Here is a 21,992-nt window from a genome sequence, read left to right as displayed (position 1 = left end):
GTTTTGGATTTTCCTGCAGTGGAGGTTGGGCTGTGACTGGTTGGATTTAAGTATGAACCACCTTGCGGATTAACAGATGACATAAGCAGGTAAGGACTTTAAGTCATTTTTAATGAAAATCGTATTTTACGTAATTTTTTTTTAAGGTTTTATTTGACAGAGAGACACAGCGAGAGAGGGAACACAAGCAGGGGAAGTGGGAGAGGGAGAAGCAGGCTTCCCGCTGAGCAGGGAGCCGATGGGAGGCCCGATCCCAGGACCCTGGGATCACGACCTGAGCCGAAGACAGACGCTTAACGACTGAGCCACCCAGGCGCCCCTTATTTTACATTAACGTTAACAGAGGAAAAGTCAACGATTCTGGGTACGGAAACATCCTATTTCCATTCAGCCTTTGGAAAACTCACGTAAGGCGTGAAGCGAGGACGAACGCCCACCAGCGGGCTCGGCCCCCGCTTGGCCCCACCCCTGCCAAGGCCCCGCGTCCTTGCTATTGGTTCCTTTCCCTGCACCGTCGGTTGCCATGGAGACCAAGGCTATGGCAACCAGGAGAAGCCAAATTTGGTCCTTCCTCTCGAACCGCGTAGGGGTCTCGAGAAAGCGGCAGGAATCCGCGCGGCGTTCATGGCGCTTTACGAGCTCTTCTCTCACCCGGTGGAGCGCGGCTACCGCGCGGGGCTCTGCTCCAAGGCCGCTCTGTTCCTGCTGCTGGCCGCCGCGCTCACGTACATCCCGCCGCTGCTGGTGGCCTTCCGGAGCCACGGTGAGCCTGCTCGCGGCCGCTGCGCGCACAGCTCCCCAAGGCCCGCCGTGCCCGTGCTCGCCTTCCTGACTTCCTCCCCACCGCCCTCTCTACCTCAGGGTTTTGGCTGAAGCGGAGCAGTTACGAGGAGCAGCCGACCGTGCGCTTCCAGCACCAGGTGCTGCTCGTGGCCTTACTGGGACCGGAGCGCGGCGGGTTCCTGGCCTGGAGCACGTTCCCCGCCTTCAACCGGCTGCAGGGGGATCACCTGCGCGTCCCGCTGGTTTCGGTGCGTGGTTTCCGTCGGGGCCTAGAGGCCCACCGGGACTGAGCGGGGGTGTCTGGGGGTGGAGGGGAGAGGGCGAGCGGTCCCGGCCGGGGTAAGCCCAGGTTGTGTCTTAAGGGTTGGTTGTGTACACAGGCGCATTGGCCTGCGTGTTTAATGTCCCAGGAAGTGACTCCTTGTTTCGTTCGACTTCTCCAAGCAGTCCACGGCCCCAAGAATGTTAGCCACTGCTGTCAGCATGCCCAACAGAAGCTTGGGGAGGACCTGTCTCTGGCTCCCTGTCATTTCCGTGGGCCTGGCCTGATGGTTGGGTGGTCACGAAACTTTTGAGTCACGAAGGCCGGCCGAGCGCTCTTCTTAGTAATTAACCCAGCGTGTCGCTGCAGTTGCGCATCGCAGCAGGGACCACCGGTAAAGGCATGCATTTTTGTGCAGACCTGACACGTGGAAGCCGAGGCGCTGATTGGTTAAGCGACCTACCCAGAATGTGCTGGGGTCCCAGTCCCACCTCCCTGGCTTGTAGGATTAGATGCTGCTCCATCTTGCAGTTGTCCAGGATGAAAAGGAAGCATTTTGCTGTCTTTAATTTAGTATTTGGTTCAGGATGAGTGAGTGCTTCCTTTACAATCATTCCCTTTCTGCTCATTTTCTGAAAACATTTTCCTTTAGAAGTATGAAAATTCTATTTTTTTTCTTCCAAAGTCGAATCTCTTTATACATCTCAGAGATGATTGGCCAAAAGCCAACTTGTGTACCTGAAAAAAAAAAAAATTCAGACTTTCTTCAAGCAACTAAATAAAATGAAAAAAAAAATTTTTTACCTCTGATTGGTCATATGAATAACTACAAACAAAATATAATTCATATTACTTTTTTCTGATTGCTTTAATTTTTTTCCGATTATAAAAATGCATGCTCATTGTGAAATATTAAAGAGTTAAAGGTATACATAATGACATAAAATTAAAGGCTGGGTTTGGGACATGTACATTTGCTAATCAACCTTATTCTTTTAAGATCTGCATAAAATTTTCATGATATGGAAAAACTAATGGATTTAACCAGTTCCCTGTTGGTGAATATTTGATGGGCTTTTACTTTTTCACTATTAGAAATAATACTGCAGCGAACAAGATTTTGAATAAATCTTACACCTTTAAACAGCAAATTATGAGGAATTGCAATGCAAGGTGTTTGTTGAAATGGTACCAGTGAATAGAAAACTAAGCAAGCAAATAATTATTAAATCCAGAGAATTAAAAAGTAAGGAAAAGGGAGAAAGCAATAGGATTTGCATAGTCATAAATATGTGAACACCGAATATTGATTGACTAACCAAAATGAGAGTTTAACTCAGTTGGGGGGCTGGAGGGAAGAAAACTAAACCTTCATCTCTTCTCATGGGAAGCCAGTAGAGAATGCCTGAAACTGAGAAATCTAGAATTGCCACTGCACAGGTTATTTAAAGACATGGAGGGGGCGCCTGGGTGGCTCAGTCAGTTAAGCGTCTGCCTTCAGCTCAGGTCATGATCCCCGGGTCCTGGGATCGAGCCCCGGGATCCAGCCCTGCATCGGGCTCCCAGCTCAGCGTGGAGTTGGCTTATCCCTGTCCCTCACCCTCTGTGTGTGCTCTTTCTCTCTCTAGCTCTTACTCTCTCTCAAATAAATAAAATCTTTAAAAAAAAAAATAAAGACATGGAGATAGATTTCTAAATAACCAGGCAAATGAGATGAAAATATTTGCCATGGGGCTGGAAATCTGCTGGGTTTTGCAACAAACATTGTTGAACACTTTTGATTCTTAAACGATCAGGTCTTTTAAATTGATTTTAAAAAAGGGAGGACTGGAGTATGTGAAATATTTCCGTCAATAACTCCTCACTAATCATGATATGTTGCCCAATTATATTCTTTTTTTTTTTTAAGATTTTATTTATTTATTTGACAGCACAAGCAGGGGGGAGTGGCAGGCAGAGGGAGAGGGAGAAGCAGGCTTCCTGCTGAGTGGGGAGCCTGATTCAGGGCTTGATCCCAGGACCCTGGGATCATGACCTGAGATGAAGGCAGATGCTTAACTGACTGAGCCACCCAGGCGCCCCAACTTGTTTTTATTCTTATTTGAGATGATAATGTGTGTGGGGAAGGGTGACTGTGGATGAGAGGCCGTGTCAAGGTATGCTTACTTTTCACTACCCACTGTATTTCTGGGGCTCTGCATTCATGTGTTTCCTTTCTAAATGTTTTTTTTTATTCCAAACAAACAAAATATTAGCTTGTTAGTTATACTTTATTTATTTTTTTTTTAGAGAGAGAGAGTGCGAGTGGGGGGTTGTTGGTGTGTGGAGCAAAGGGAGGGAGAGAATCTAGCGGGTTCCATGCTGGGAGGAGGCAGCGCTCTCACGGCCCTGAGGTCATGACCTGAGCAGAAATCAAGAGTCTGATGCTCAACCGACTGAGCCACCCAGGAGCCCCTTGCTAGTTTTACTTTAGGTTAACAAGTTTCTGGAGAAGTTTTTTGTTTTTGTTAGATTTGTGTATTCCTCTCTATCATACTCTCTGGTTACTTAAGTCTAAGAGATAATCATGAAAAGTTAAAGTAATCATGAAAGCAAGGAGGTAGCATTAGGTTTCATTCATTTTTTATTTTCATTTGTTCATCCAACACAATGGATTGGCTCTCCAGTTGGACTGCTAGTTGGTTAGGCTCTAATCTAACTAACATACTAGTGTGTGTATCAATTTTTGTTCCATGGAAACAAGACAGCCTCTGTTTTTATGGTGCCCGGAATTATTAATGCTTTTTAATACTGGGTAATTTTACACTATAAAACACAAAACCAAAGCTCCCTTTTCCTTGTCTTTTTTCCCCCTCCATTCCAGGCCAGCGTTTATAAGTAATCGATGAACTATGTCATCTACGTGTTTTTCAGGTGAATGATTTGCTTCCTTCCTAGCTGAACCCTTGGTTTGAGAATAGTTTGAAATCATGAGATGTAAATAAATGAGCTAGAAGATATAGTGGAAGTACAGATCTCAAGAGCAACCTCAAAAAATAAACTCGTTAGGAATAAACTTAACAAGAAATGTATACTTAAAAAAAATTTTTTTTAAAAAGTGGGGGCTCCTGGGTGACTCAGTCAGTTAAGCATCCAACTCTTGATCTCAGCTCAGGTCTTCATCTCAGGGTCGTGAGTTCAAGCCCAGCGTTGGGCTCCAGGCTGGGCATGAAATCTACTTTAAGTAGATAGATAGGTACAAAGAAAAAGAAATGTGCAAGATCTATATGAGTAGAACTTTAAATAGACTAATGAATGATACAAAGGAGATAAAAAATGTCAATTTCTGTCATATTCTTGGGTAGGAAAATTCAACATCATAAAGATATCTCTTCTCCCTTCATTGATCTATAATTTTAATGCATTCTCAGTGAAAACATGACAATTTGGGGGAGGGGACAGACAGCCATATGGAAAAAGAAGGAAAAATTCTAGGAGAAAGAAAAGGGAAAGAGGAGAACAGTTCTCCCAGATATTAAATTATACCCTAAAGCCATAATAAATAAAGCAGTGTGGCTTGGGGGACTTGTATAAAAAGTATAAAAAAGGACTCAAATATGACGAAGGTGGCATTTTAAGTGAAAGATGACTTCTACAATAAAATGCTGTAGGGACAACTGGGAAGCCATCTGGAAAAAGTTAAGATGGAGCCAGTGCTCAGATGGTACACTAGGATTAATGTCCAGATAGATCAAGATTCAATTTAAAATACGGAATAGGGGCACCTGGGTGGCTCAATCAGTTAAACATCTGATTTTGGCCCAGGTCATGATCTCAGGGTCCCGGGATTGAGCCCTGCGTCAGGTTCCCTGCTCAGTGGGGAGTCGGCTTCTCCTTCTGCCCCTCCCCCACGTGTGTGTGTGTGTGTGTGTGTGTGTGTGTGTGTGTGTGTGTGACATACATAAAAAGTTGCGTATTGCAGCACTGTAATAGGGTAAACAGCCAGTGTAGTACTAGAAGACTCATCAGAGAAATTGTGGTACATCTACCCAGTGGAATGTTGCATAGCTATTTTTTTTTTAAGGAAGCAGATCTCTATATATTGATGTGGAATTACCTCCAAAAGAAATTAATAAGTAGAAAAAATAAAAATTGTATATAATATGCTTCCATTCACATAAAAATAATAGAAACAATGACAAAGAATATGTGTATGGGTGTGTATACATATATGTACACAAATGCTTCTACTGTCTCTGGAAGGATTCAAAAGACAACACTGGTTGCTCTAGGGAAGGAACTAAGTGGCTGAGGTTAGGGTGGGAGAGAAGCTTTTTTTACTGTATATCCTTTTGTACCTTTTAAATTTGGTATCATGAAAATGTAATACACATTCAAGATTTTTAGATTATAATGGCAATTTTTAAAGATGTATTTATTTATTTTAGAGAGAGAGAACGTGTGAGCAGGAGGAAGGGCAGAGGGAGAGGGAGAGAGGAAAATCTCAAGCAGACTCCCCAATGAGCATGGAGCCCCACGTGGGGCTCGATCTCGCGATCCTGAGATCATGCCCTGAGCTGAAACCAAGAGTCGGATGCTCAACTGTGCACCACCCAGGTGCCCCATAATGACAATGACAATAATTTTTTTTAAAGATTTTATTTATTTATTTGACAGAGAGAGACACAGCGAGAGCAGGAACACAAGCAGGGGGAGTGGGAGAGGGAGAAGCAGGCCTCCCGCGGAGCAGGGAGCCCGATGGGGGACTCGATCCCAGGACCCTGGGATCATGACCCAAGCCGAAGGCAGACGCTTAACGACTGAGCCACCCAGGCGCCCAATGACAATAATTTTTAAAGGAAAATTTAGAAAGGGCCCAAGTAGGGCAAAAACAAACAAACAAACAGAAAACAATAAAAATTTAAAAGCAGGTAAGTATATAAAATGACACGGCAGCTTTGGAAAGTAGTTTGCAGTTCCTCAAAAAGTAAAACAGAATCACCATATTTTCCAGTACCTCCACTCCTAGGTATATGTGTACCCAAGAGAATTGAAGAGCTATGTCTACACAAAAACTCATGCACAAATGTTCACAGCAGCTTTATTCCTAATAGAAAAAAGTGGAAACAGCCCAAATGTCCATCAACAAATGAATGGATAATTTGTTTATGAATGGATAAACAAAAGTAACAATATAAAGGAATGTTATTCAGCCACCAAAAGGAATGGAGTCAGGATATATGCCACAGCATGGATGAACCTTCAAAACATGTTAAGTGAAAGGATCCAGCCTCAAGACAGCACTGTGTCTGATTGCATTTATATGAAATGTTCAGAAGAGTCAAATCTGTAGAGACAGAAACTAAGGGTTCCAGGGGCTTGGGGAATTGAGGGTGGGGAGAGATAGGTAGTGACTACTAATGGGCATAGGGTTTCTTTTCTGCATGATGAAAATATTTTAAAATTGGAATTAGGTAAGGGTGATAGTTGCACAACTTCATGAATATCCTAAAATCTAAACTCTATATTTTAGGTAATTTTATGGTATGTGAATTATGTCTCAATTTTGTTTTAAAGCAGGTAGGTGATCCATACGAGCCATAGTAATAAAAATTACTGTTGATTTACTATGTTTCAGGAATATGCTTAACATTTCATCATTAGATAATACGTCTGAAGTCCTTTACATAGTAGTTGGCCTGTGATAATCACTAAGTGTTAACTCTTAATTTTTTTTTTACATACATTACCTCTTTAATCCTCATGGTAACCATGTGATATAGGGGTTATACCCCCGTTTTACAGGTAAAGAAACCAAGACTCAGAGAAGTGACCTCATTTGCTTAGTTCTTAACCGAACAGTCAAGACTACAACACAAGGGTTTGTCATTCTATATCATATACTCTTAACCCTTATTACAACAAAATACTTTTTTTTTTCCCAGCTCCCGAGGTAAAGCTAAACTAACTACATCCTGTTTGAGAAACTGTGCAGGAGACCAGGGAAGCAGTGGTTTTAGGTCAAGGTTTGACCAAATGCTGCGGGGTGTCTTTGTGGTTGCTAATTTGGGAAAATGCCTCAGAAGCCAGAAATGGCCTTGCTTCTGCTTTGGTCAGCTCACCTTGGGCAGCGTCTCTAAAGTCCCTGTGCCTTTAATGCTTTGTAAGTCCGGGTTTCTTGTTAAGGACAGAAGAAAGAAGCACAGGGTGACCTCTCCCTTAACCCTTTAAGGCATGTGTAGACACAGAGAATATGGGGGCTGAAGGCTATAGGAGGTGCAGGAAGATGAGTGAAGAGCATCGCAGTGTCTGAGATACAGTTTTCACATCTCTGAGATCAGAATGTGTCCTCTCTGTGGTATCTCACAGTAGCTGCTGGGGGGCGCCTGGAGGCCTCAGTCGGTTAAGTGTCTGCCTTCAGCTCAGGTCATGATCTCTGGGTCCTGGGATCGAGCCCCGCATCAGGCTCCCTGCTCAGCAGCGAGTCTGCTTCTCCCTCTCACTCTGCCTCTCCCGCCTGCTCGTGCTCTCTCTCTCTCCCTCTCATAAGTAAATAAAGTCTTTAAAAGAAAATAGCCGCTGCCAGGAGACAGGCTGGGCATAATCCTTATTGCCTACACATGTGCAAACATCAGATGTTTCAGCATCAAAACTTGCAGAAGGGATATCAGCATCTTGAAAAGAAAACCCCAGAAACAATAATAAAACATTATTTTAACCCTGAGAACCAAATGTTGAGCAGGTCAGGGAAGGTTTAAGAGGCACTTAAACATAGGCCAGCTCTACATAATTTTTTTAAAGATTTTATGTATGTATGTATTTATTGCGAGTAGGAGGGAGGAGGAGCAGAGGGAGAGAGAAAATCTCAAGGCAACTCCACACAGACCACAGAGCCCAACGTGGAGCTCGATCTCACAACCCTGAGATCATGACCTGAGCCAAAATCAAGAGTTGGATGCTTAACTGACTGAGCCACCCAAATGTCCCTAAAGCCTGCTTAAGAGCCCAGACCAATGGATTTAGTTCCTTTTATGGATTTTTTTTTTAATGTTGTATTTCCAATATGCTTGATGGCACGAAGGACAAAATTACATAGAAAAGTATGGATATGGGACGCCTGGGTGGCTCAGTCGGTGGGGCGTCTGCCTTCTGCTCAGGTCATGATCCCAGGGTCCTGGGATCAAGTCCCGCATCGGGCTCCCTGCTCGGTGGGGAGCCTGCTTCTCCTTCTCCCACTCCCCCTGCTTGTGTTCCCTTTCTTGCTGTGTCTCTCTCTGTCAAATAAATAAATAAAATCTTAAAAAAAAAAGTATGGATATCATTGAGTCACAAAGTGATGCAAAAGAATCAGAATGTAAAGAAGTTTTAGGAATCCCTAGATCCATTTATTTTGCTTATATTTTTATGTGCATAAGTATGATATCTGATATAAATATGTTTAGAGTCTGAAAGCTTTTATAAGTATAAAAGAAATGCTCTCAGTAATTAGAAAGCATTGTGTCATAATTTAATTAGAAGTAGTTCTGCTTTTTTGCTGGTATGTAAAGTAACATTGCATTTTATAATTGATGGTGTCTTAGATTCATTGAAACACAGGTAGCAAGGATTTGATGAATCTAGGAGCCATGAAGTATTTATTGGTCCCTACTTTGTTGGAGATCCAAAGACTGGTGCCAAGGAGTATTTTAATATTAAAAGAAAAACATGAAACACCCAATGATGATAAGTATATGGTAAAATAGACACTGGTAGAGTGTCTATTTTGGGGGCACCTGGCTGGCTCAGTCAGTATATAGCATGGGACTCTTTTTTTTTAATTAAATATTTCTATTTATTTATTTTGAGGCAGAGAGTGAGAGCGACAGCCAGGAGCCAGAGAGAGAGGGAGAGATGCGGGGCTCAATCCCAGGACCCTGGGAGTATGACCTGAGCCTAAGGCAGACGCTTAACTGACTGAGCCACTTGGGCGCCCCTAGCATGTGACCCTTGATCTCAGGATCATGCGGTCAGGCTTTACATTGGGTATAGAGATTACTTAAAAGTAAATCTTAAAGAAAATAAATGAAGAAATTAACCTTTAATAAAAGAATATGACTTGAAAGAATTGAAGGTATGAAACAAACAGGGGCCTAACAAATTCCAACAAACCATCAAATACTATAGGACCCCTGATGGGGAAAATGTTGCAAATCGGAGCACTCTGGAAACAATGGCAGTGATTAAATTTTCAGCAAGTGTTTTTTTTTTCTTTTAAGATTTTATTTTATTTATTTATTTGTCAGAGAGAGAGAGAGAGAGAGCAAGCACAGCAGGGGGAGTGGGAGAGGGAGAAGCAGGCTCCCCAATGAGCAAGGAGCCCAATGCGGGCCTCGATCCTGGGATCATGACCTGAGCCGAAGGCAGACGCTCAACCACCTGAGCCACCCAGGCGCCCCAAATTTACAGCAGCTTACAGTCAGATGGTGTGCAGGTTAGTGAGTCTTATGCCTGCTCCAAACCCACCCTCCTATATGCTGCTTTGTGATGCTCATGCTGAGTTGCTGAAAATCACATTCTTCTTTGCTCACTGGCTCTCTGTGAGGTTCTACCTGTAGGAGGCATGATGAGCCTTCTTCTGGCAGTGGGAGAAAGATGGCAACCAGAGTGAAGAACCATTGTTGGGGGGTTGGGAGGGGATGCAGACAGGAAGGAAGAAGTCTCCTTCGACCTTACGGTTCCCTCTAATGGGTTCTTTCTCCAGGCTCCTGAGGTCTGGCCCAGCTCCTCGAAGTCACACCAACCTCTTCCCTTCCTTCTCCAGCTCCGATGGCTCATATGCCTTATAAAAATAAGGTGCTGATGTAATTTATGAATTCCTTTAGCCAAACACACCATTTGGGTTTTAGATACTAACCTTGAAGTTGTGTTAGAGAAGTATTAGCTCCCTGAGTGCCTGCCTTTGTAACTTGCACACATGTTAAGCTTGATTTGAACTAAATGGAATGAAAGAATGGATTTCATCAGTGGTCCGAGTGCTGGCATAGGAACGTAGCCCACCCTGTCAGCCCAGTGGGGATGAGAGCCGGCCCTGACGATGGGCATTTGTGGCAGATGCAGCATTAGCATCATCCCCTCGCCCCGTGACTCCCTTGGCCTCGGCTTCCACCTCCCTCCTTCTCGATCATTCGGGTGCCCTGGCCTCATCGCTCCCATAAGCCCTGACCCGCTTCGCGTAGAGTGCAGAGCAGGTACACTTTGTCAGCAGGGGTCACCCTTCCCCTAGATACTTCTGTGCCTCTTCACCTCACTTCTTTCCGGCTTCCCACAGTCAGATCTTCCTGAATGTTTTCCTTAAAGAATGACCGTGAAATTCTACCCTGTCATTCTTAAATTGAAGTCTACTTCATTTCTCTTTGTGACACTTATCACATTTATTTTCTGCCTCCCTAGCTGGGAATGTAAGCTCCATTAGGGTAAGGAGTCTGTTTTGTTTGCCGTTACATTTCCAGCACCTGACAGCACATAGCAGGCCCCTAAAAAAATACTTGACAGAGTAATGAGTGAATTTAACAAGCAGGCACTAATTATGGTGCTATGCCAGATCTCTATCCTCTGTGAACATGGAGTAAAAATGGGCGCACAAACACGATACTGACTTGCTTTCAAACTTTTGATGCTGGCTTTTTGCAAAAAGATTTATCCTACCCACCATTTTCTCCTTTTTTTAAAGTCTGGACATTTTAGTCCTGGAAAGAGGACCAGATTTGAAGTCAAAAGACACGGTTTCAAATCTTTACCATTACTAGGCCACACCCAGTAAATCCCGAAATCTCCCTGAACCTTGATTTTCTCATCTGTACGGTGGGGCTAATACTTGTTTTGCTTACCTCAGGCTTTATTGTAAAGATCAAATGAAAAAATGCATTTCTCTCCTTCCCACACTGTACTGGGGTCTGGATTCTTCTGGCAATTCCCCCCAGCCCCATCCTGCCTTGCAAGTTGAGACATTTGATCTTTGTCTTTCTGTCCAACCCTAAAGATCCACAAGGCGTGGGTCCACTACAGAGAGTGAACCCGACTTTGTCTTGCAAGTCTTCCCAACTGAAGAAAATTCACAGGAAGACAAGGCAGCCTCTTTTCCGTCCTACTCATAATTGCTAATACATAATTGCCTCAGTAACTTGATCGTCAGCCCTGGTAACAGATATCCCTCCCCTACACCTGTGAAGCTGATGGAACAGGACAGAGAAAACAGAATCCAACAGAAGAGAAAGGGTAGGTTTCTCTCTAACGAAGCCTAAGATAAGGACATTATTGTCTGAAGGAAAGATATGATTGAAAGGTCCTGAAAACTGAGATAGCTCCATCTCAATCAACCTTAGGAGCCTGAAAAAGAACAAAGAATCTCTTCCTTGCATAATAATAACAGTGGAAAGCAAAATGAATCTGTTCACAGAGCATGCCAATGGGAATGTTGACATGCCATAGCAGAATCCTTCTGAGAACCTACAGGGAAAAAGGATCAGTTGTAGCAACAAGATCCAGAGCTGTCCCAAGGAATCATGTCCCCAGGGATCATATTTCAGTGCCATCTTTCCTGTATGAGGTCAGACTGGCAGACTGGGCAGTGAGACTGGATTCTGGTGTTTTTTATGAGCTGTCATTTGTCTTTATCCCTCCTTAGATCTCTGTTTTCCCTACTTTCGTGTCTATAATTTATAAACTGTGTAGTTTTAATGACTTGCTGATGTTATTTAGCTTCCTTTTTCACTGTATTGATTGGTACTAAAAGATGCACGAGGCTTTCAAGCCCTGATGTCAGCGATGAGAATGAGTTCCAATATCGGTAGTCTGAAGCAAAGACACTGTGGTAGAGGAAAATATAAATAGAGTTTGGTGTTTTTCTCCTGAGTCTGTTTGGGGAATGAATGTATGATGATTAGGATCTGTTTCTTTTCTATTTAAAAAAAATTGAGGGGCGCCTGGGTGGCTCAGTTGTTGGGGGTCTGCCTTCGGCTCAGGTCATGATCCTGGGGTCCTGGGATGAGCCCCGCATCAGGCTCCCTGCCCAGCAGGGAGTCTGCTTCTCCCTCTGACCTTCCCCCCTCTCGTGCTCTCTCTCTCTCTCATTCTCTCTCTCAAATAAATAACATCTTAAAAAAAAAAAAAGTTTTCCAGGCAGAATTAAGTGATACCAGAAGGAAATCTGGAATATTAAAATAAAGGAAGAAATGGAAAATATCTATAACTTACATTACAGATATAAATATCTGGGAAATATAATAGATGACTCTACTCTTGAGTGTCTTTAAACGCATTTTTTATAGTTAAAAGCAAAACTAGTAACATTGTCTAATGGGGTTTTCAACGTGTGTACATAAGATAAACATAATGGAAAAAAGGGAGCAGGGTAAAGTGATCTATAAGATGTCTCTATATTCCACAGGAAGTGGTAAAATACTGGGGCGCCTGGGTGGCTCAGTTGTTAGGTGTCTGCCTTCGGCTCGGGTCATGATCCCGGGGTCCTGGGATCGAGCCCCACATCAGGCTCCCTGCTCAGCAGGAAGCCTGCTTCTCCCTCTCCCACTCCCCCTGCTTGTGTTCCCTCTCTCGCTGTCTCTCTCTCTGTGTCAAATAAATAAATAAAATGTTTAAAAAAATATTTGCCTCCTGGAGAAGTAGAAGTCAATACTAGCGTGCCAGTTAAACATTCCATACAAACTCAGATGTGTTTCTAAAGAAAAAGAAAACACCAGCAACAAAACAAAAAGGATCAAAGGAGACAACTAAAAAAAAAAAAAACAACTGCCATCTAGGTGTTGTTCTTGCCACTTCGAGTTCCTGTTCGGTGTGGCCCTTGAATGTTTGGAGAGCACGAGTGTGCAGGTCCAGGGCCAGACATCGGGTCCCTTCCCCCACCATCGATCCCCTTGCACCTATTTATCCTGCGTTTCTCCTTCCGGTGACGGAGCTAAACCCCGTGGATGGCGGAACAGTGGGTCGCTGTGTTACGGCAGGAATACGGATTCTTCCCAGACTTATTAAGGACCAGGGCCACTGGCTGTCTTTGGGTTTCCTAGACTCGAGAAGAAGACAGGAACCAGGATGGGAAAATGGACTTGTTACATTTTAAACTGGAGCTTCCCCTGCAGTCCACAGAGCACGTTCTCGGTGTGCAGCTCGTCCTGACTTTCTCCTACCAGTTGCACGTGAGTCAGTTCCTTGGGGGAAGCCCATCCCCGCCTTTTATCCTTTCATAGAATTGAGCCCTCTGTCCGGTTTCCAGGAAAACCCACGCTGCAGAAGGCTCTCCTCGGAGGGGTGGTTTGGGATTTAATTGAGGCAAATCGCATGTTTCTCATTGGGGCCGTAGTAATGTATGTGAGCTATTGGAGCTCAGGGGGTTCGGGGCAGAGAGCTTCCTTCATGGCCTCACCAGCTGTTTGAGGGACTAGGAGGCTGCCACCACAGACGAGGATGCCAAGGACCCAGAGCCTTGAGATCTACCTGAAATTGTCTCTCCTAATGATTTTAGAGGATGTCCACATTCGTGATGCAGAGCATGGCGTTTCTCCAGTCCTCCTTTGCTGTTCCAGGGTCCCAGTTGTATGTGAACGGGGACCTGAGGCTGCAGCAGAAGCAGCCCCTAAGCTGCGGTGGCCTCGACGTCCGATACAACGTAAGAAGGCTCCTCAGCATCCGTCTCTTTTCTTTCTGTCTGTGACTGTTTATCAGGTTCTTTAAAGAGGGAGACCTGAAAGTTGGAAATAGCATTTCTCCGTGGGTGGCACAGACAAGGATTTCTGAGGAATTCTCACCAGGAATTCTTTCAAAATATAGAGACAGATACACCTGTATTTGCGTCTAAAAAGAGAACAAAAACCTGTCTTTAAGAACTAAATTATTTCTTGTTTGCGGGCGCGCATGTGTGCACACACGTGGCTTATTCCAAGTGGTCTTTTCCAGTTCGTGTAAATCATTGGGGAAGTCCTACTAACCACCGTTCGCTAAGCATATAACATATGCCAGCCCTGGGTGAAGAGGTCAGACTATGTCATCTCGTTCAGCGGTCACGGCCACCTCACAAGATGCCTGCCCCTGTCATTTCCCAGCTCTCCAGCCGCCCGTCCTGTCATGGCCCCCCGTGCTCCTTTCTAGCCAAACCCGCCCTTTTGCTGTGCCTCAAACCCACAAAGCAGCTCCTGCCCCCGTTTTTGCCCTTGGCCTTTCACTCTGCCACGTATCCGCATAGCTTGCTCTCCCACTCCATTCGGGCTGCTGTCCAAATGTCCCTGAGCACAGTCCTTCCATGACACTGCTTTCTAAAGAGCATTCTCCCCCCTGCCCATCATCCCTCACCCAGACTGATTTTCCTTATTCCACTGGAAATAGTAAAGATAAGCTTTTGGCGTGTTCTCTTACTGTCTCCCCCAATGCTAACAGCACTCACATCTCCACTGTCACCCCTAAACAGGGCCTGGCACATTGTAAGCACTCAGACAGATTTGTTGAAAGCATGAACTCTCGTTTTACACATCAGGAAACTGAGGCAGACAGAGATTAATTAATTTTCCCAAAGTCCTGCCACTTGAAAGTAACACAACCATAAATCATCTGTCCAGGGCTGGAACTCATGTTTATGGTCACTCGTTACTAATCCTTTATCACAAGGGAGCCGTGTTAAGTTGGGCCGGGCTACTTTTGAAAATGAAAGAGTGATCTTATCAGTTATGACAGGCATAAACCGGGACTGCTCCAGATAAATGGATTTATGGTCCCTCTACCTATAGTCAATATAAGGTTTTTTTTTTTTTTTAAGATTTTATTTATTTGACAGAGAGATAGGCAAGAGCAGGAACACAAGCAGGAGGAGTGGGAGAGGGAGAAGCAGGCTTCCCGCTGAGCAGGGAGCCCGATGCGGGGCTCGATCCCAGGACCCTGGGATCATGACCTGAGCTGAAGGCAGACACTTAACAACTGAGCCACCCAGGCGCCCCTCAATATAAGTTTAAATAAAAAGGAGGGGGACTATTAGATAAAAACTTTATTTCAAGATTTATATATTGATTATATCAACAGGAGTGTAATATTACAAGGCAGGAGATCGTTTCCTTCTTCAAAGGATCATATGCTTATTATTTGCACTTTGTCCTGTTTTCATATCTAGATTCTCAGGGTCATGAGATCGAGCACCATGTTGGACTCCGCACTCAGCTCAGAGTCTGCTCTGTCCCTCTCCCTCTGCCCCTCTCACTTGTGCTTGATCACTTTTGCTCTCTGTCACTCTAAAGTAAATAAATTTTTATTTTTTCAAAGGGAAGACTGAATGTAGATGATTTAAATTGCAAGGCGGACGGTGGGGGGTGGGCAGGAGTGGTCACCAGCCATCCATCCTTGAAAAACGGATTACTGATGCTGGAATAGGTCACCAAGCACAAGAGGGTGGTCCCTGAGATCAGCCTGGGTGGGTGAAAGGGTGGAAAGACGAGTGGAGAAGTGGCTGGGGGCTTATTCCCCATCCTTCTGCCATTTCCCAGGTGTCTGTAATCAATGGGACCAGCCCTTTTGCCTATGACTACGACCTCACCCATGTTGTTGCTGCTTACCAGGAAAGGAATGGTGAGTTCTTTCAGCCGCTTCTCAAGGACCTTCCAGGTTAGGATATTGGACAAAAACAGAATTGGAGCCCTTCGGACACCTGGGTGGCTCATTCGTTAAGCGTCTGCCTTCGGCTCAGGTCCTGATCCCAGGGTCCTTGGACTGAGTCCCACATCGAGCTCCCTGCTCAGTGGGGAGCCTGCTTTTCCCCCTGCTTGTGCTCTCTGTCATTCTCTCTGACAAATAAATAAATAAAATCTAAAAAAAAAAAAAAAGAATTGGAGCCCCTGTCATGATGAAAATGTCAGTACCAGTGGAATACTCAGTGATGGGAGGGGAACAGGGTGCCCCGATTTGTCCTTTTACTGCTGATCTAAAGACCCACGCCCTACCCCCCCACACCTAAACACTAGTCTTATAGTCCAGCAGGTGAGTGCTCATTTATGCACCATATTTATTTATTAAGTGCCATATTTATCCCACCATTGGCTTGATTTCCTTTTTTTATATAAACACCTAATTGAGTTGGTCCCCACTACCACACTTATAAAAGAAGCCAAAGACAAATTGCTGTCCTTAGTTTTCAGATAGAAGTAAGGAATGTGAGTGACTTACCCCATACAAGCAGTTGAGGTAGAACAGCGGGCCGAAGGTTCTGGCTGGAAGGCAGAGCGTGTCTATCCCTTACCAAAGAATAGCTATCAAGCCAGCCCAATGTACTGGACTTAGCACATTTGGCTGGTTGGTGGTCTGAGGTTTTCTCTAAAGGCATCTGAAGCATTACTTGGCAACCAGACATCATGGATACTATACACACATATTTATCAAATATGGGGACTTTAATTCCAGTATTTCTTCCTGATTTTTTATAACACACTGCTGGCGTTATTCCAAAGCTAAAGGTCTTTTAAGACAAAAGCACTCATCTACAATTTTTCTTTCTTTATTCCTTCCAGTCTTTGTCCATAGCAGATTTTTTTTTTTTAGTATGGCTCTTATCATGGTTTAGAAACATTTTAGGATCCAGTTTTTTTGCACTTTTTTTTTAAGATTTTATTTCTTTATTTGAGAGAGAGAGAGCATGAGCACAAGCATGGGGGGCAGCAGAGGGAGAGGGAGAAGCAGCAGAGAGCCTGACACAGGGCTCAATCCCAGGACCCTGAGATCATGACCTGAGCCGAAGGCAGATGCCTAACCGACTGAGCCATCCAGGCGCCCCTGTACTTTGTAATACAAATATTTCCCACACTGCTACAAAGTTTTAATTGGTATTATTTTTAGTGGTAGCATAGTATTCCTTCACTTAGCCATTTAACAACTGTAGAACATATAGATTATTCCAAGGTTTGTTTTGTTTGTTTGTTTGTTTTTTAAGATTTTATTTATTTGAGAGAGAATGAGAGAGAGAGAGAGTACATGAGGGGGGGAAGGTCAGAGGGAGAAACAGACTCCCTGCTGAGCAGGGAGCCCGATGCGGGACTCGATCCTGGGACTCCAGGATCATGACCTGAGCCAAAGGCAGTCGCTTAACCAAGTGAGCCACCCAGGCGCCCTAACGTTTCCAAGTTTTTAACACAAATTTTTTTTTAAGTAGGCTCTATGCCCAGTGTGGAGCCCAACACGCAGGGCCTGAATTCACAACCCTGAGATCAAGAGTCAAATGCTCAACCGACTGAGCCACCCAGGCACCTCTTAAACATAAATATTTTGACAAGTATTTTAACGAATAATTTGTGAGCAACTTTACACATTCAGTTCTCTTTCCTTTTGAATCATCTCTTTGGAATAAGTTCTGACGTGCAGAATTTGCCTGAGAGGTTAAAGAGTACTTTTATAGCCCTCATTACTTTATTGAGAGAGCATTCATGGGTTCACTCCTCCTTGTATTACAGTAACCACCGTCCTGATGGACCCCCACCCCATCTGGCTGGTGGGAAGGGCGGCAGAAGCTCCATTTGTGATTCACGCTGTCATTCGATACCCGGTGGAAGTCATTTCATATCCTTTCTGTTAAAGAGCCACTGTAGCTCAGTTTTGAAGAAGGAGGGAGGGTTCCTCCGTCACAGATGCAGGAGGCCTTCGATTGGGAATGGCTACAGTGTTGTGGCCCCACTCAAGTGACCTCATCTGCTGTCATACGGGAAGAAACAAAACAAAAAAACCCTCATTTCTTTCTGGGCAAATTTCTTTTCTGGGCAAAAAACAAAACAAAACAAAAAAACCCTCATTTCCTCATTTCTTTCTGGGCAATTCTTCCAGGTCAACATCATCCATATTTATGCCTTAAAATCTTTTATCATCCCTTTTATCTTAAGAGTATTTGAAACATTTTTGCCATTTCCCGTCTAAACTAAACCTTTAACTTGCACTTAGAAAATACAATCTGTGACTCCTTAACTGTCTATACATATCTTCCAGGATTCTGGGAAATGATGAAGTTTGCCTGGATCCAGTATGTCAGTATCCTGCTTATCTTCCTCTGGGTATTTGAAAGAATCAAAAGATTTGTGTTTCAAAATCAGGTGTTGACCACAATCCCTGTCACAGCCATGCCGCAGGGAGAAGTGTATAAGGAGCACTTATCGTAAGAAGACCATTTCTGAGAACTAAGCAGGATCCTGGCTACCTCATTGTTGTCTTCTGAGAACTACCATCTTAAGAAGTTTTTGCAAAGAGCCAGTGGACACATGCCGGTGTGTGTGCTTTTCCTATCAGAGACAAAGGACAATCCTGTCTCATTTTTCTCTACACAAATCCGTATCTTCTAAGCACCTACAGACTCATCAGGGACTAGTTTGTGGAAACATCCAAGGGTTCCCAAAGGCTATAATTTGCTTTTTTTTTTTTTTTTTTTTTTTTGCCTTAGGCTTGGATTTCAGGAGAAAACTACAATCAGTTCAGACCTCTTGGAAAGAGTCCCATCTCTGGTCAAGCAAAGACTTTTCCTCTCTTGAACTGAGAAACATGCTCTGCATTTCTTCCCACTATTGTAAACCACTTTTTACTCTTTTCAGGGCTCTCTTGTGAGAGATACGCAAATCAGTAGCACTTTCCACTCCTGAGCATCTACATTTCCCATCCAGAACTTTGGTTTCCAGCACTGAGAGGCCTTGAAGAGGAGAATGGGAGCGAGAGAAGGGGAGCGCTCAAGAGCACATGCACACACACATGTGCGGGTGGGCCACTCCAGGACATGAGCACCATCCACCTGCCCCTGGTCTAACAGACAGTCATCTGTCATCAGCTCAGCTGAGCAGCCCTTATTCCCTGCCCTGCTATGGCTGGCTTGTTGCCCTGCCTTTCGCCCTGTCTGTGCCCCCTGGAACAGCAGGCTTCAGCCAGAGTGCTCGTTCGTTCCCAATCCCCTCAGCAACAGAGGGGGAAGTAAGGATTGTAACCACAGTCTCTTTCTCTCTGGCCCTCTTCCAACAGCCGGGACACTTGCCACTCCTCGGCCTTGACAGCCCTCCCCCTTCTCGAAAAGGACGTGGGTGACAGAGGAGCTCTTGTTGGTATTGGCTGCCACTGCCAACAACGACAGAGTTTATCTGGAGGGCCAGCGGGAAACCCAGCTACTTGTATTTCCCTTGACGAAGAAACAGGGTGCCGATCAGACTGAGCGGCTTTGGGGAGGACACACAGGGTACAGTGAGAGGATAAAGGGGTTGCTCGCCCTGGCCACCTAATGTGGCCTGGCCGTTAGCAGAATGACACGCAGTCCAGAAGGTTCATCCTCTTGCTTAAGTGAGCATCTGCAGGATGGGATGGCTGAAGTGGGCCTCCGCTGCACATGGAAGACTGGTTCTCCATTCTTGGCCTGAGATGAGCTGTCCTCAAAGGACAAATGGATCTACTTTATGATCCCAAGATATCATTGGCACTGGAGACATGCCTGCTCTGATCCATGCGTCATGCCCACCTACAAACACAACCCTCACTATCTGCCTAGTTTACCTTGGAGATGCAGTTCTCATTTCCAAAGCACCTTTTCTTTCAGGCTGACCAAAAGAACAGCTCTTTTGAAGTAGTCAAGCACAAAAATAGCTTACCACTGGCCCCTCTGCCTTTTCTTTTAATATCTAGGGCTGTTTATATACCTAAACATTTTTTCTTGAGATATAAATGAAAAAAAAACAACAAAATGGTCTCTGGTTTGAATCACGAGAAGGTAATGAGCTATGGAAAGATAGCTAAAGAAGTGACTAAACACTGCTTTGCATTTTGTTAACTTATTTTAATGCAAAATTTGTATAAAGAACCGTGATGTTTTGTACCTTTTTTTTTAAGATTTTATTTATTTATTTGAGAGAGAGAGAATGGGAGATAGAGAGCACGAGAGGGAAGAGGGTCAGAGGGAGAAGCAGACTCCCTGCTCAGCAGGGAGCCCGATGTGGGACTCGATCCTGGGACTCCAGGATCATGACCTGAGCTGAAGGCAGTTGCTTAACCAACTGAGCCACCCAGGCGCCCTGTTTTGTACCTTTCTAATTAAAATATTCAAAACAGAAGGCTGTGTGTGGCTTTATCAAGGAGAAGAGTTTGGAAAAGGGGTGGGGAAGGCAGAGGTGGCACACAATTCTCCGGGTTACTCAGCAGCTGCCTTACCTTGCCAGGGCTCTGCCTTGGAGCTTTTGTTAGCTCTTGGCAAAGTGCCAGTCGAGCCCCAAGTACATGGTCTGTTTTCGGTGGAATCCACATGGCATGTGGAAACCACAGGCTGGAAAATTACAACTGTGTCTGGCAAAGATCAAATTATTTACAGATCAGATGTTGGTAGCTTCTGAACCTGAATGACACAGTGTAGTGGCAAGAGGGAAAAGGGTGAGAAATGCACAGGATTTTATCAACTGAGCTGTAAACTCATAGCTAAGTCAGGGTTTGAAACTATTATGCAATATTCGGGATGGGGGAGATCTCTAATTCTGTGAAATGATTATTCAGTTTCTGTTTGAATCAGGGCCCCTAAGACCCTTAGGTCCCATCAACTAAAAAGCAATTCTGTCTTCTTTCTTTCTCCTTATATTCATACTTTTTAGGTTTTTTTAAGATTTTTTATTTATTCATTTGAGAGAGAGAGCACGGGGGGGGGTCAGAGGGAGAGGGAGAAGTAGACTCCCCACTGAGCAGGGAGCCCACCCAGGGCTCTACCTGAGGACCCCAGGATCATGACCTGAGCTGAAGGCAGACACTCAACTGACTGAACCACCCAGGTGTCCCATCATGTTCATGCTCTTTAAGATGTCTTGTTCTTTCTGACCAGATAAATTCTAAATGCCTATTGGCAAAAATATATAAGTACTGTAACCTAAAGAAAACAAGTTGTCCTTAAATGTCCTATTGGCATACTGGTACATGTCTTTCTTAATCTTTTGTACTGTTTCTAATTTTTTCACTATCATAAACAACACTTCTATGAACTTTGCGTATAAATCCTTATTGCTGGGGCGCCTGGGTGGCTCAGTCGTTAAGCGTCTGCCTTCGGCTCAGGTCATGATCCCAGAGTCCTGGGATCGAGCCCCACATCGGGCTCCCTGCTCCGCGTGAAACCTGCTTCTCCCTCTCCCACTCTCCCTGCTTGTGTTCCCTCTCTCGCTGTATCCCTCTGTCGAATAAATAAATAAAATATTTAAAAAAATAAATCCTTATTGCCAGTTATTTCCTTAAGATACATCCTAGAGGGGCACCTGGGTGGCTCAGTCAAGCATCTGACTCTTGATCTCAGCTCAGGTCTTGATCTCAAGGTCTTGGTCTCCGGGTGGTAAGTTCAAGACCCGTGTTGGATTCCATGCTGGGTGTGGAGCCTACTTTAAAAAAAAAAAAAAAAAAAAAAAGATAAATCCTAGAAAGGAATTGCTAATTCAAAAAGCTTATGGCTTTTCTTAAGGATTTAAATTCATCTTGCCAAACCGCATCCTGGAAAGAATGCACTAATTTATACTCCCAGCAGCAGAGACTTCTTTTAGATCCCACCACGGATTACAAGAGATCAGAATTCTCTTTTTTTCGGATGCCTGTACTCTGTTGTTATATCGGGGGCGGGGGGGGGGCGGACTGCTTTACTTGGCGGGGAGTCTGCTTCTCCCTCTGACCCTCCCCCCTCATGTGCTCTCTCTCATTCTCTCTTTCAAATAAATAAATAAATAAAATCTAAAAAAAAAAAAACATTCCCTGTATTTATCCGGACCTACTATCAAGCCTGGGCCTCTGGATTGAGGCTAGAACAGGGAGGGGGACAGCCAGCTCTGGGCCCAGCCCCTGAGTGTTTGGGCTCCTGATGTCTCGCCCCCCCACCCCCCAGCTGCGCTACTGCTTGGGGAGGCCGCGCGTGTGTCCGCCTGGCATCAAGATGCCTTGCATTTGACTTAGGTCTGAGGCTGGGGGCTTGGCAAGC

At 44.5% G+C, this 21,992-nt stretch overlaps 1 protein-coding gene across 1 annotated transcript; it reads left to right on the top strand.

Moving 5' to 3' along the window:
* Positions 1-288: 288 nt before the first annotated feature.
* TMEM231 (transmembrane protein 231) lies at positions 289-21,630 on the top strand. Its single transcript, XM_073882308.1, has 7 exons — positions 289-763; positions 862-1,031; positions 13,084-13,212; positions 13,539-13,682; positions 15,541-15,622; positions 17,494-17,604; positions 18,014-21,630. Exons 1-7 carry the CDS (start codon positions 625-627, stop codon positions 18,187-18,189), a joined length of 951 nt encoding a protein of 316 aa, XP_073738409.1. The 5' UTR covers positions 289-624; the 3' UTR covers positions 18,190-21,630.
* The last annotated feature ends 362 nt before the right edge of the window (positions 21,631-21,992 follow it).

Source organism: Callorhinus ursinus, unplaced genomic scaffold (assembly GCF_003265705.2).
Source record: "Callorhinus ursinus isolate GAN/ISIS: 27379988/994484 unplaced genomic scaffold, GSC_fseal_2.0 scaffold46, whole genome shotgun sequence".
Taxonomy (NCBI): Eukaryota; Metazoa; Chordata; class Mammalia; order Carnivora; family Otariidae; genus Callorhinus; species Callorhinus ursinus.
This window is presented reverse-complemented; position numbering and strand designations above follow the sequence as displayed.

What these genes read in the sequence shown, in the direction of transcription:
- TMEM231 (XM_073882308.1), top strand. Translation starts at nt 625, where the DNA reads ATGGCGCTTTACGAGCTCTTCTCTCACCCGGTGGAGCGCGGCTACCGC. An exon ending in TGCGCGTCCCGCTGGTTTCG is followed by an intron (nt 1,032 to 13,083) that starts GTGCGTGGTTTC and finishes TGGGTTTCCTAG; the next exon opens with ACTCGAGAAGAAGACAGGAA. An exon ending in TGCTTACCAGGAAAGGAATG is followed by an intron (nt 15,623 to 17,493) that starts GTGAGTTCTTTC and finishes CTTGTATTACAG; the next exon opens with TAACCACCGTCCTGATGGAC.